Genomic DNA, 13,592 nt, shown 5'->3' on the forward strand with positions numbered 1-13,592 from the left:
AAGATCGTTATGCTATTAGGATATATAATGCTTTAGCAAGTGCTGCCAATCGAAATATTGTTAGACAGTAAATCTAAAGAGAGTCTAGATCTCCGATACTCACAATTTAACACACAACTCAATGATTTCTGGGCAGGATTCACATACAAAGATTTTTCCTAACACAGTGCCTTCAAAAATATTTTGCCAGTACTCAAGTTTTACCACCTTTCCATTAAAAGTTTAAGAGATGAGAAGGAGATGAAGTAGGTGCCAACAAGCGAACAGATGCAATCAACATAGTATACATCTGGTACCTCAAAAATGATGTTGGATGCCATGTTAATGCCTTGAGTAGGTTTATTCTTGAATGCTGAGGTTTAGAATGAAAAACAAAATGGATTGGATTCCAAACAGGGTAAAAATGCTGCAATGAATCATTCGTGTCCACTAACAATTCAGCTATGATAATAGTCAATTGATATTTGCTACAATTCATTTATTATAACACCCTCAATAATATTTGCTATACAAATTTCAAACTGAGGTTACTTTCATGGATGGCAACTTAAATCTTGTGTCACTGCAAACCTCAAAATTGAGAACTTTATGAACAATATAGTTTGATTACAGTTTAAAGATTTACATCATACAATAACTTTAGCAAGAATCCCAAGGAATGAAGCTTAAGTAACCAAAGACTGTTGAAAGTGCAGGAAGGCTCTCTGAAAAATACCGGAAGCTAAGTTAATACCCTGCAGCTTAACTCACAAATGCTTGCAACAGACGCAAATTAAGGATAGGATGCCAAAGTAGGAAAAACTGCTGCACCCAACTCCTAATCCAATATCAAGTTCTACCCACAAATAAAACAAGCAATACATGTTCATCTCCTAGTCCCACTTTAGGCTTCAACTGCCAGTTTTTGGAGATGGTCTATAAATACTTGCAAACTCACATCGTCTGTGAATATCACCTCAGAATTATTCCCATATTGATTTGTATTATGAGTGACAGAAGGGTTCAATTTAGCAAGCAAAAATCTTGCTTGACTACCATGTTGATCACATTCAATAAATTTGGGCACTGGCATACGTTCTGCAAGTAAACCTGCTGCATCTTGGAGTGGGGCCTCAAGGAGCTTCTTGAAATTCTCATGGCTAGGGTCATTCTGGTATCCAAGCTTCCGCCACTGCGCAATTGTAGACCCATAATGCACCAAAACATAGAAGTAGGAATCAAAAAGCAGAATACAATCAGCTGAAATAGAGCTCACATCAAGTAGTACAGGCACAGGAGGACCTTCAAAAGAATAAGCAAAAAGTGTGGGCTGGATCATGATAAGAGATCCAACTACACTTTCTCGGTTTAGCATCAGTCTAAAGAATGCAGTCTCATCAGGGGTGTTATTGAAAACTTGAAGGAATTGTGATCGACGTAGATGGTACATGAACTGAGGATAAAGAGAAAAATTGGATGAAAAGCGGAAGGATGTTGGGTCATCTTTAATATAATCTCCAAACGTTGATGCAAATCGAATCAACATCCTATCTAGCCACCTGAGAATCTCATGTATTTCCTCACTCTCACTTTTGTGCACTGCAAGCCGGGCCATGATGGCTGCTGCAGCTTCCTGGTCAAAACCAGCTCCCAATTCCTGCAACTGGGTTCCATCAACCCACCTTCTTGCAGTAGTAGTTACTCGCAAACGGACTTGACCATTTCCATGCTGATATTGTGTGATGAATTGGATGAAAAAAGCAGTGCCTGGTTGGATTTTGACAGACTGCTGATTGCTTACCTCAAAGAAGAAAGCCAGGCAAGTTTTGTTAGTGAGTGTACTCATTTTCCAAGCACGAGTGCCTCCAATTCCCATCTCATGCTCACTTACTGATGGAGTCTTTTTCTGCAATGAAGAGCATGGTCCAAGGGCACCGCAGATTTTGACCTCCTTAGCTGTGATTATGTCAATTGTTGCATTAAAGTTCATCTTTAGGTGGCCTTGCTCATCACAAGCAAAGAGCCGTTGCAAACATTTCTTGAACTGATCAGAATCAAAAGTTTCTGCAAGCATCATCAGTCCTCCAGAACTTTCTACCATAGGTTTCATTTCTGCGGTGCCAACTTGATCCAAAGAGCAAGCAAAAACATCCAAAATGAGCCCTGCTGCTACTAACCTCTGTGCTAGCTGCTTGTAGAACTTGCAAGATGTTTTGTAATAGGGTGCATTACCATTGACAAGGTCCTGATGGGTGCGAATGTTTTTTCCAAGATCAGCATCTACAACTATTCCAGGCCCGATTGTTGTTGGTCCTCCAACAAAAACCATAATTCGAGCACCCGCATTTGGTAGGCACCCTTCCAGAAGCCCTGTAGCAACTGCTATGGCTGCACCAGTAGCTCGACATGGGCGATGATCAGGCGAAACAGGAAATGAGTTGGGCAGCAGTTCTTCAAGGGCTGTAGTGAAATTGAATTCACACTCAGACATGGGTAGAAGAAATCCTTGATGATGTACAGCAGCTTTTCCAAATTGTCTAAGCTGTCGAGGAGAAATCTGCAAAAGATCTTGCACCTGCAAAAGAAGAATTGGTTATTTTATATTATAGAAGAAAAATCTACCATGTCAAGCTTTTAACCACTATATTTCCTTCTAGGATTGAGAAATGCAAGAACTTACACAAATAAACTTCTAGACCAAATGAAAACAGAGGGTTTCAGCTAGGAATGCTTCCCATGATCAATTTAGTATGTGTTTGTTAATCAAGTAATATCACTTTGACAAGCTAAATTGAGATATGGGGTAGTAAATTTGTAAAGACACATCAAGGTGCCTTAAAAGTGAAGAGCTACTGAGAAAGGAAGAACTTCTGACATCTGTCTAAAATAATCATCGCAAAATCCTCAAAACAATGATGTAGAAACAATGGGAAAACTAGGAATTTATTTGTCTTGATTTAGTTGATAGTTGCAATATGCCCCTTATATATGTTTGATTAAGTTCAATTTTAACACAGTGAAAGTTTCAACTAATCAAAGAAGCAATCAAGGAAGCAATTCAGGGCAAGCAAATTTAGAAAAATAGCTCATGATATATAGCCACAAGTACTAGAGTATTTTATTTTATAATCATGCAGCCTTGGTGTAATTCACTATGTAATGAGACATAGTGAAATGGGATAATTGAGTATTAACTTATCAATCGCATACATCTTTGGGTCCATCTTTCTTCTCTTAGAAATGTCCACCCTCTAAAAGGCTCTTTGTTAAAAAATTGCAAGCTTTACATTACATACAATACAAACCACAACCAACTTCCCAAAGTGCCCTACTCAGTGAGTTCACAATTATTCTGCAAATATGTGTCAAATATATCCTCATAAACCTACTTGGAGAGCACCCAAACATACCATTTAGAAAAGTCCAAGATAGAAGCAAATCATTGTCTCATATGGCATCAACATTTTTGAAGTCAAACTCAGTCAAAAATCAAACTAGAGCAAACCACCACCAACATATTGCAGGAACAAAGTGAAAACTTACGGAATTAATTCATTTCCAAAAGTCAAAACTCACAGATTCAACTTCTCAACTCATTCCTAGATCCCAAACCACAGCACTTCAAATGAATAAAAGATCAAACCAACCAAATAAGTTCCATGAAGATCTATCAAAAACTCGATACAACCTACTGTGCCCTGAATCTTCAACCTTGAATCATAAAGACTCGCCCAAGAGCTCAAGAAATGTGCCAGTAGTACGAGAGTTTTTTCATTAGCTACTAAGATCCGGCCCAAATCACATTAACAAGACACAAAATCGTTCCGCCAAACCCAAAGCTAGCTGGGTCAAGATGAAATTGAACTCCCTAACAAGACAATATAAGCCACAAGGAGCTATTTCATAATAGTCATTTAAGCTGCAAGAAAAAGCTCCATAACCAGGCAATCCATGCCATAAGAATCACTCAAAATTACATATTAAAACAGCAAATGTCACTTCAATCCTCTGCAGTATTTATAGGTCAAAAGGAGAAAAGCTTAAAATGGAATCCGTCTACAGTATTTGGGTCAGAAAAAACAGCCGCAAAATGAAATCCAAATGAATGAAGTAAGATCTATCCTCCAAGGAGCAAGAATCAAAAGTACAAGTATCTAAGTCCACAACATGAGTATGTTTCATCCGCCCAAAAGCAAGAACTTATGCGTACAATGGTTTAAGTTTGAACAAACAAGCCATATCCTCCTAAATACCAAGACTCAAATTATAAACATGTCAGATGTCATACTAGTAATGTTCTCAAGCCTGAGGTATGGGTCATTGGGTGCATCACTATCTTGAATCTTCCTTCAAGCAATACTCAGCTTTCAAGTAAACCCAACGGGAAAAATCAATGAAAACAAAAAGCATCAAAAAATTTAAAAGCTCATAAATGCACCACCATAAGCAGTCATGAAAATACTGCAATTCATACCATATTTGTCAAGTTTCTTACTGTTACCCTATCCTTTTAAATATCTTCCAGCCAACTCCTATTTTGAACTTTCTGAATGGATGATCTCGTTAAAAGCTAGAACATCAACACCATGGTAGAAGTCATGAACACCATTAGTTATTTTGTCATTTGAATAGTCGTATAAAAAGGCACTATCAAAGGAATCAGTGCTGAGTCCAAAATTATTTAAAGAACCAAAATCTAAATCATGTGAGAAGATCATCGTCTCTGAAACTGAAAGCATTCTGATATGGAGTGTCATCATCTGTGGATACTCATGTGAAGTGTAATCATCTATGGCAGCACCATCATGAAGACAGTTTCTCTAGAGTATGACATCTTCAAATTTCCTGAATCAGTTTGATGGCTTTAATTTCCTTTAAAAAAATATAATTTAGCCTGCTGTCCTCGTCAAATTTTTCAACAAGTGAATCTGAGATGCAACATTAAATTAGATATGTTCTTACAGGGATACATACCCTGGAAAATCCAACAATCCCACCCCTGGAAATTTTGGGGATGCAGAGATGGCTAGGAAAATCTCTTTGCCATCCCCTATAAAATAAAAAAGTGAAATGATTCTGAAATGGACAGGCAACAGCTGGCCATCCTGGGGACAGCCATCTGTCATCAGCAGCCCAGCACTGGAAATCAAACCAAGAAATTTTTTTTAAAAAAACACTTTTGTGGAACTCTCTACATTCTTTTGCATCCATCAGATGCTATCTGGATTTCAAAAGATTTTAATTTCCAAAAATTTCTAGTCTGCTTATTTCTGAAAAAAATATCATACTTCAGGTGCAAAGAGATTCAGATTTGGACACATTTTTGCCTCTTTCTGGGCAGTATTTGTGACTGATACCCTATATATGGGCATGGCCCCTGTTTTGCTAACTCCTATATAAATTCACTGTGTGTAAGATGTGCAGGTTACCTTATATTTACATCTACGAAGATTCAGGAATCCCGTGTATATGGACTCAGGAGTTTATGACAATTCAATATACTCCCAATTCAAGATTTATTTTCAGACTCAGAGTATTATGCTCTCGTGTGGTAGTATATCAAACAGAAGCTGACAGTAAATCAATGAACCTGGATCTGTGTTCTCATTGTAGAAAAGAAGAGTTTTAGACAAGATAAAATAATCACTAAACATTGATTCTGTGAATGGCCTTCAGCAATTGCATGTTGTATATATACTAGAAAATCAATCTCTACTGGCCTTTTCTAGTTGTAGTGGCCTTTGAGCATGTTGTTGGAATTCTCATGTAATAAATGAACACAGTGGAAATTTGTTAATTTGTGTGGGTACTCTCGCCTGAATTTAATTCAGTTCTAATGTTATATAATATGATTCAATATGTACATGATGAATGCATTATATGAATGATTGAGATTTCTATGTTTTTTAGATTTCCCTTATTTTTTTAACTAGTCATCCCCTGCAGACCCCCTAAACAAAGGTCTCCCATCCCAGCTGTCCTGGAAACATGTCCTCTGTTACCTGCTGTAAGATGTAACTATTTCCAGCAATTATTTGTTCATCATTGACCTTATCAAGTGAATCAAACAATGTGCCATGACTAGTCATATGCTGTAAGCATCCAGAATCTGTAACACATTGATGAAAGCAAGAGTATGTATTTCATAACAAGCAACAGAAAAGCCATTACCCTGATAGTCCTTAAGAGCCACTTCCAACCTTTTATTTTCCCTCTAATCATAAAACCACTTGTCTCCTTAGAAAAATTTCTGTTTTTCCACAATATGAGTGAGCTCTCTTTTTTTTACATCTAACAAATCATGCTTATATATGGACTAAGGTTCCACGGCATTTCAGGGACAGCTATCCAAGAGCCTTTTGGGGGGGACAGCCTGTAGACATACATACATAACACCAACAGAAAAGTCTGTCCTTTCAAGATTATCCACATTGACATAAGATTGTTCAACAGGACACTTTCAGTGTAAAGTTTTTTTTTAACATTCTTTATTTCCACGGATGAATATCTAGAATTTTGAGAGCACGTGTGACAAACTTTCAACAGCTTCACCATCATATATTTGATCTGTCACTTGATCCACTTGATCATCCCCACTGACACAAGATTGTTCAGCTGCTCTAGTATCCAATATTAAGCCACCAGTGTATGCAAAACTATCTTCTTCAAAAACATTTGGACCTCAATCAAGCAAGAGATTCTCATCATTAGTCTTTTGTTGAATATCTTGCAGAGTTTTAAATAAAGAAGGGTGAACCTCTTGAGGCTGAAACTGCATGCCGCCATAAAATCTTTTCAAGAAATCAACTTGCACGGGTTCTTTCAAGTGTCTTATTTTTCTAGAAAGAAAGATCCTCGTCAACACTTTCACTGTCATCATCAATAAAAGAAAAAAGGTATGGTTGTCTTTATTGGAGCTAGGCCATGATTCAAGATTCAAAAAAAACAGTCTGTTAGAATATAAAGTCCACCAATTTAATTGAGGGGGGGCGGGGGGATGAATCAGTTATCCAACTATTACAACAATTATCAACCTTATTAATCCTTAAATATATTAGCAATATGATCAGCAACCATAACAAGATAAGCTACACAATAACACCAAATATGTTATCTAGGGAAACCCTTGATCAGAGGGAAAACCCTAGTGGGGATGGTACCCACAAAATGATGTACTAATATAAATATTCCTTGTTAGAAGATGGACCCTGTTAGGAGTCTATGAAATACATTCGGTACATATCAGTCCATTTTAGGAGACTTTGAATCGTTGTTCCCTGTTAGGAGTTGAAGGCAAATGGACCCACTGTCCAAACAGCTTCGAGGGAAAGACCAATGAACCCACTATCCAAATGATCTCTGTATTATTCCTTGCAAAATAATAGAAATGAACTGTATTTGTACTTCCTCTTCCTCTATCTTGTCAACCGGATTGCTTTGCTTCTCCTAATCTCGATACCGGATCACCAACTTTGCATCCAATAATCTCTTGGATCACTTACTTGCATTTACCAACTACTCTGCTCTTATTTGCATGCCTTAATCGCAATTCACATCCAACACACACTTCACCAAAAGGAAAATATCCTTCCTTTATACCAAGTCCTTAAAACAACTCCTTGAGTCGGCCTTGAGGCTTTCCCAATTAATTATAATAGGACCATATTAAGATAGTTAATTATTTCACAATCACAGAATACTATCGGCTCACAGTCTTTACAACTTCTCACATGTGTGACTCCAGAACTTGCGCACTCACTGACGTCATCATTAGACTGTCCTCTATCACTGTATAACTTCGCACATCACAATTCTATCTCTGTTAGGAGATACAATCCATTCAACACAAACTACTTTTGAGGTACTTTGTCTCTGTACTGCTTTCTGTAAATCAATCATATCTTTTGTACGTCTTCAACCTACTTCATGCACACATAGCCTCGTCATCAGGACATGGTGTAGAACACGTCCTTAACTGCACTTGACCTGAACATCAAATCTCTGTCTGTACGACCTCAATCTCTGTCTACTACTCTGCCAGTCTTCACAAAAACCATACTATGTCATCAATGGCAAACACAATCATGAATGCAACCTATCATTCATGTTACCAATCTCCACATGCTCTGGCAATGCTTAGGATACTCCCCCAAAGGAATACCATCAACATTCATACTAACAGAGTCGCCAACCTTCGTTGTTGGGAAGGCACCTTTAGATTCCTAAGGAGATATAGCACCAACATTTTGATTTCTTTCCCCAACAGAGTCACCAAAAATTTGTTGGTTGCAGATTTAGCCTTCCAAAGATAACCTTAGAAAGGACCCACTATGCGCGGGATGGAAGACAACTAGAAACTAATAGTTGGAGAGATCTCCATTGAATGGATGATCTTCCTTTGAATTTTTAGAGGTAAAACTCCCTCTTATGATGTAATTGGTTTTTGGGTTGTGCTTTTAAATGGAAAGCATGAAAGGTGAACTAACACCTAAGCATAGGCTTGCTACAGATGTGAATCACAAGTTTATAAACAAAGGAATACAAGGACAAATGACATGAAGTTCACTTTCTAAATATCCACAACAGAAATAATTAGCAAAAGTAACTGCAATTCTTTTCAGATTATATGAACATTCAAGACAAAAAGTTAATTAAATATTCACACCTGTGATTCACCAGAATAGATGAAATTACCCAAAAATGGTTGCAATTGACATGAGAATATAACAACCACAAAGAAACAAATAAACACAAAGTTTTACAAGTCCCCCTTTCTTTTCTGGACAAAATCACAAAGTTGTAAGTCTATTTCTGTACAAAAGCCATGTCTCCTTTTAAAAAAATACTCATATCTCCCCCCCACAATCTTAAAATTAGAAAATATGTCCTCTTTTGAGCAAAGCTTCAGAATTCCAGAAACTTTTTTGATTAAGTGACAACAAGTTTTTAAGGGACCCTGAAACTTGATACATGGCAAGTTTTAGAAACAGGGACTTGAAACCCACACCGAAAGATATGCAATAAGCTCTACAAAGAGAAACAAAACAAAGACAGGACATGACAAAGGCAGATAAGGGCGTGCCAAACAACTTGCAACCCCACAAACACAAGCTGGAGGTCAAAAAAAGTATCTACACTAAATCAACATACCACTCAACAATAAAGGAACAAATCAACAAGATTAAGACTTTCCCTTAGGTCTTTGCTTGTGGGATCTAAGGGTCGTGTCAAAAGATGAAGAGGGGTTCTTTGAATGTTTTCCTTTAACCGTAATCCATCCATCTTCATCCTTGGCCGTAGCAGAAGGTCAGACCATCGAACAAACATAATTATTAGAGCCAACATTGACAGGGATAGCAAGCTCAGCCAAGGAGGTAGAGCCAACATCAGCAATAAAAGGGTCAGGGATGGGGACGGCAGGCTCCGCAAGGGGTGTTGAACCAGCATCAACAGTAACGATGACAGGGGCAGTAGGCTAAGCAAGGGGAGTCGAGCCAACAACAGCAGAGGATACAACATTTCCTGTTGTAGCAGGGGCAACAGGTTCCTTAAGATTAGGAGAAGTAGAAACAACACTAGTAGAACTAGCTGAGTTACTATTAGCAGAGACAACAGACACACCTTCAGAAACACTATTTGACAGAGCAGCAACACCTTCCAAAGATGAAGTACCCTTAAAGGAATCAAAAGGAGACTTACCATCTTGCATCAGCACTGAAACATTGGCCTGCCCATTCGAATAAGGGGGGGCCTTATGAACTGTGTAATGATCATATGAAGCACCTTTCCAACTGATGGTGCCCAAATTTTCCAAATTTTGGCATCCATTTTTAAGAACAGTAAAAGGCAGCTTGATTTCAAAAACTGAGAATATGTGGACTTGGATGAGATGGTGTATGGAAATTTTGAGATTGTGCTCCTTGTAGAGGTGCAGTAGGATAGAAAAGCGTCCAACATTAAAGAATAAATAGAACTGATGGAAATCATCCTCATAACTATTAAAATATTGATATCTAAATATACCAAAGGAGAAAACCTTCAGCAGTGCAAAATGATGCTGATGTCACAGAAATCGAAGAAAAATTTATATGTAAGGCATGTTCAGAATTGTTTCAAATTGCAGGCAGTGAAAAGGTTTCATGTGCAACTCTTATTGTATTTCTTGCACCAATATTGCAACAATGGAAGCAGTGTAACGTGACTCGCCGCGAGTCGGTTCGCTGACTCACCGAGTCACAATGACTCGTGACTCGCGAGTGGCGAGTCACGAGGAGTGACTCGCGTGACTCGCGAGTCACCGAGTGACTCGCGTGACCCGGCCTTCTTGACTCGGCTGCGACGGGCAAGAAACCGGGCCATAAAAATATTATTTTTTGCATTTTTTTTTATGTTTTTTTTTTACATATCTCACTCATATAACCCTAAAAGGGCTCCCATAACAATCTATAGTGAAAAGAAGAAAGAGAGAGAGAGGTAGAAGAGAAATAGAGGTTTCTTGTTTTGCAACCAGCTGAAAGGAGGAGGAGAAAAGCTTGCATTTGTGACATTGAAGCTTGCATTTAGATCATCAAGGAGTTTATAGGAGCTCTTCTCAACACTTCCCAAAGCATTTGAAAGAGGTAAGACTTGATTGTTTAGATTTTGATGATTTTTTTGTCTATGCTTATGGGTTTTTTGCATGAATTTTTTTTGTTTGTTTATGAGTTTTTTTTTACTTTAGATCTTCATAAAATGCAATGCTGAAATGGTAATATTTGGTCTAAAATGTCTTATTGCAGCAACCTTTACATTGTTCCTTAATTAAGTCATAATGGCTTTTGGAGGTAAAAAACCCAAGCTCTCTAAAGGCAACAAAAAAGATGAGTGTTGGAAGTTCACCATAGATTTTCCGGGTAGAAAGAGAACTCAAACAAAATGCCTATTTTGCAAAACCATTAATAGTGGGGGGATAAATAGATTAAAATACCATATTGCTGGCTTACGTGGTCATAATATTGAGCCTTGTGGAGTTGCATCTGTTGAGGCTCAACGTTTTTGTTATGTAGCCTTGGAAAAATATGAATAAGAAAAAGAATTAAAAATAAATAAATTAGAAGAGTTAGCTTTGATTGGTTCTAGTTCCCTTCCACGCTCATCTGCAAATGTTTCTGAGTCAGTAGGCTGTGTTGGAGAAGGTTCTTCCCGTCCCCCCTATCGTCCTAGTGCTTCTGTTGCTCGTGCTTCTTCTACATCTATTCCTTGCACTTCTAGTGATGCTACTGCTGCTGCCCCTTCTAGTAGTGCTGCTCTTCTTCGTCCTAGAGTCAGAAAATCTAGTAAGTTGGACAACTCTTTTGTACCGCGTACCACTCCTGGTGCGCAACCCTCACTTGAGAGCATGGGCTGGAATAGGGAGATACATGAAGTTGGAGTAAGAGCAATTTGCAAGTTTTGGTTTTTCTGCGACATTCCATTTATAGCAGCCAGGTACTTCAAGTTTTCAACTTCATTTATATTTGATTGTTTTACGTTTTAAGTTTTAAAATTTATATTCAATTTTATACTTTTAACTTGATGTTGAAAATTTGAAATATGCTAATTAAAATGTTTTTATAAATGTAATAGGACTCCTTATTGGCAGGGGATGATTGATGCAGTTTCCATCTGTGGTGCGGGGTTCAAAGCCCCCGCTGAAGATGAGTTGAGTGGCCCCCTCTTGCTAGATATGGTTGAGGAGATGAAACTTGAGTTGGAGGACCACAAAAAGATTTGAAGCCAAAAAGGGTGTACCATCATGACAGATGGATGGACAGATAGAAGGTCTAGAACCCTTCTAAATTTTCTTGTTTCTAGCGGAGGTAATTCATCATGCTCTACTTCTTGAAGTCTAAAATTTAATGTATACTATTATTGAATAACGAAAATTTTGTTTTATTGAGTATTGATTCTTGATTCTTGAATGATAATTATTTTGTTTAATTTTCACTTTCAGGATCACCATGTTTTTGAGGTCCATAGATGCTTCCTCATGTGTGAAAAATGCAAAATTCTTATGTGAGACTATTGAGGAGGTCATAAGGGAGGTGGGGGAAGACAATGTTGTCCAAGTGGTGACAGATAATGCAGCTAATTATGTTGTTGCAGGTAAAATTTGAACTTCTAACTTTCTAAGTTCTACTTCTAAAAAATTTGTTTTAGTTTTTCATTAAATTTTGAAAATTAAAAGTTTTTTAATACATCAAAAATTTTCATTGTTTACTAACTAATTTAAAATTGCTGCAGGAAAACTATTGAGGAGAGACACCCAAAAATCTTTTGGACTCTATGTGCAGCCCATTGTATCGACCTCATGTTAGAGGATATTGGCAAGCTTGTATGAGTGAAATCATGTGTTACCAAGGCCAAAAATCTTTGTAAGTTGATCTATAATCATGCCTTGGTCCTCAGCACCATGAGGAAATACACGAAGGGAAAGGAGTTAGCTCGTCCTGGTATCACAAGATTTGCCTCTAACTTTATCACACTAAAATCTTTGCTGAGTTCAAGGTTAGAGTTGAGGTGCATGTTTGTTGGTCCAGAATGGAGTTCCTCCTCCTTTGCGAGCAGCCCTGCAGGGATAGATGCAACAAAATGCATTTATGATGATGATGATTTTTGGGAGCCATGTTCGAAGATTGTGGAGGTAATTTTAAATTTAAATTTTAAATTTTAAAAGCTTAAGTCTTAAAATTTTATAAATTAATTTGTCTCATTCATATTTTTGATTTATATTCATTGTGCAACTTTGCAAAGTTTCATCATTCACTAAATTATTTTTTTGTTTAATTGTTTTGTAGATCACCGAGCCCCTTGTAGCCCTCCTACGAGTTGTTGATGGCGAGAAGCCCTCTATGGGCTACATTTATGAGGGCATGGATAGGGTCAAGGAGACTATTAAGGCCAAATATGTAGGAGTTGAGGAAAACTATGGCCCTATTTGGGACATAATTGATAGGAGATGGCAAAATTAGCTTCATAAGCCCATCCACGCAGCAGCCTATTACCTCAATCCGGCATACCGTTTCCTTGATGATTTCAAGGCAGATGAGGAGGTTCTTAGTGGCCTATACATAGTGGTATCGAAGATGTCTCCAAATCCCACAGATATATTGCTTGAGATGGATGCCTATAATAATGCATCAGGGCCCATTTTTTCAAGTCAAATTTGCAAAGAAGGTCGTACAAAATTGCAGCCAAGTAAAGATTGCAGCTTAAGCCTTATACAATCTAGTTTATAAATTTCTAGCTTTAAACTTAAAGCTCAAATTTTGAAATGAGACTAATATTTTTTTGTTTTTCTTTTTTCAAAATTCAGATAGATGGTGGCAAATGTTTGGGCCTTCAACCAAAAACCTTCAGCAAATCGCCATCCACATTTTGAGCCAGCCAAGTAGCGCTTCTGGATGTGACCGCAACTAGAGCATGTTCGAGCACATCCACTCGAAGAGGCGTAACAGGTTGTCTATGCAGAAAATGAATAGTCTAGTCTTTGTGCACTACAACCTGCGCATTAGGATCAAGGAGATTTTGGATAGTGACACCTCTCCGATTACTCTAGAGGAGGTTGATCCAGAGTCTGATTGGATCACTGAGGC

At 37.8% G+C, this 13,592-nt stretch overlaps 1 protein-coding gene and 2 long non-coding RNA genes across 3 annotated transcripts in view; 2 read left to right on the forward strand and 1 right to left on the reverse strand.

Moving 5' to 3' along the window:
* Positions 1 to 554: 554 nt before the first annotated feature.
* The window catches only part of LOC149534808 (Sec23/Sec24 protein transport family protein), a 54,999-nt gene continuing 41,961 nt past the window's right edge, over positions 555 to 13,592 (reverse strand). The window contains exon 2 of the mRNA XM_089803128.1: positions 555 to 2,554. Within this exon, the coding sequence (XP_089659254.1) occupies positions 884 to 2,554 (1,671 nt within the window). The 3' untranslated portion in view covers positions 555 to 883. The remainder of the gene's footprint in view (positions 2,555 to 13,592) is intronic.
* Positions 10,187 to 11,739, forward strand: LOC149534809 (uncharacterized). The gene is made up of 2 exons (XR_016356685.1): positions 10,187 to 11,445; positions 11,584 to 11,739. It is a non-coding gene; the product is annotated as an uncharacterized LOC149534809 (long non-coding RNA).
* On the forward strand, positions 12,421 to 13,160 carry LOC149534810 (uncharacterized). The gene is made up of 2 exons (XR_016356684.1): positions 12,421 to 12,640; positions 12,795 to 13,160. It is a non-coding gene; the product is annotated as an uncharacterized LOC149534810 (long non-coding RNA).

The sequence above is a fragment of the Cupressus sempervirens genome, chromosome 10, assembly GCF_028749045.1.
Source record: "Cupressus sempervirens isolate cs-2001-9-10 chromosome 10, ASM2874904v1, whole genome shotgun sequence".
In the NCBI taxonomy this organism is placed as follows: domain Eukaryota; kingdom Viridiplantae; phylum Streptophyta; class Pinopsida; order Cupressales; family Cupressaceae; genus Cupressus; species Cupressus sempervirens.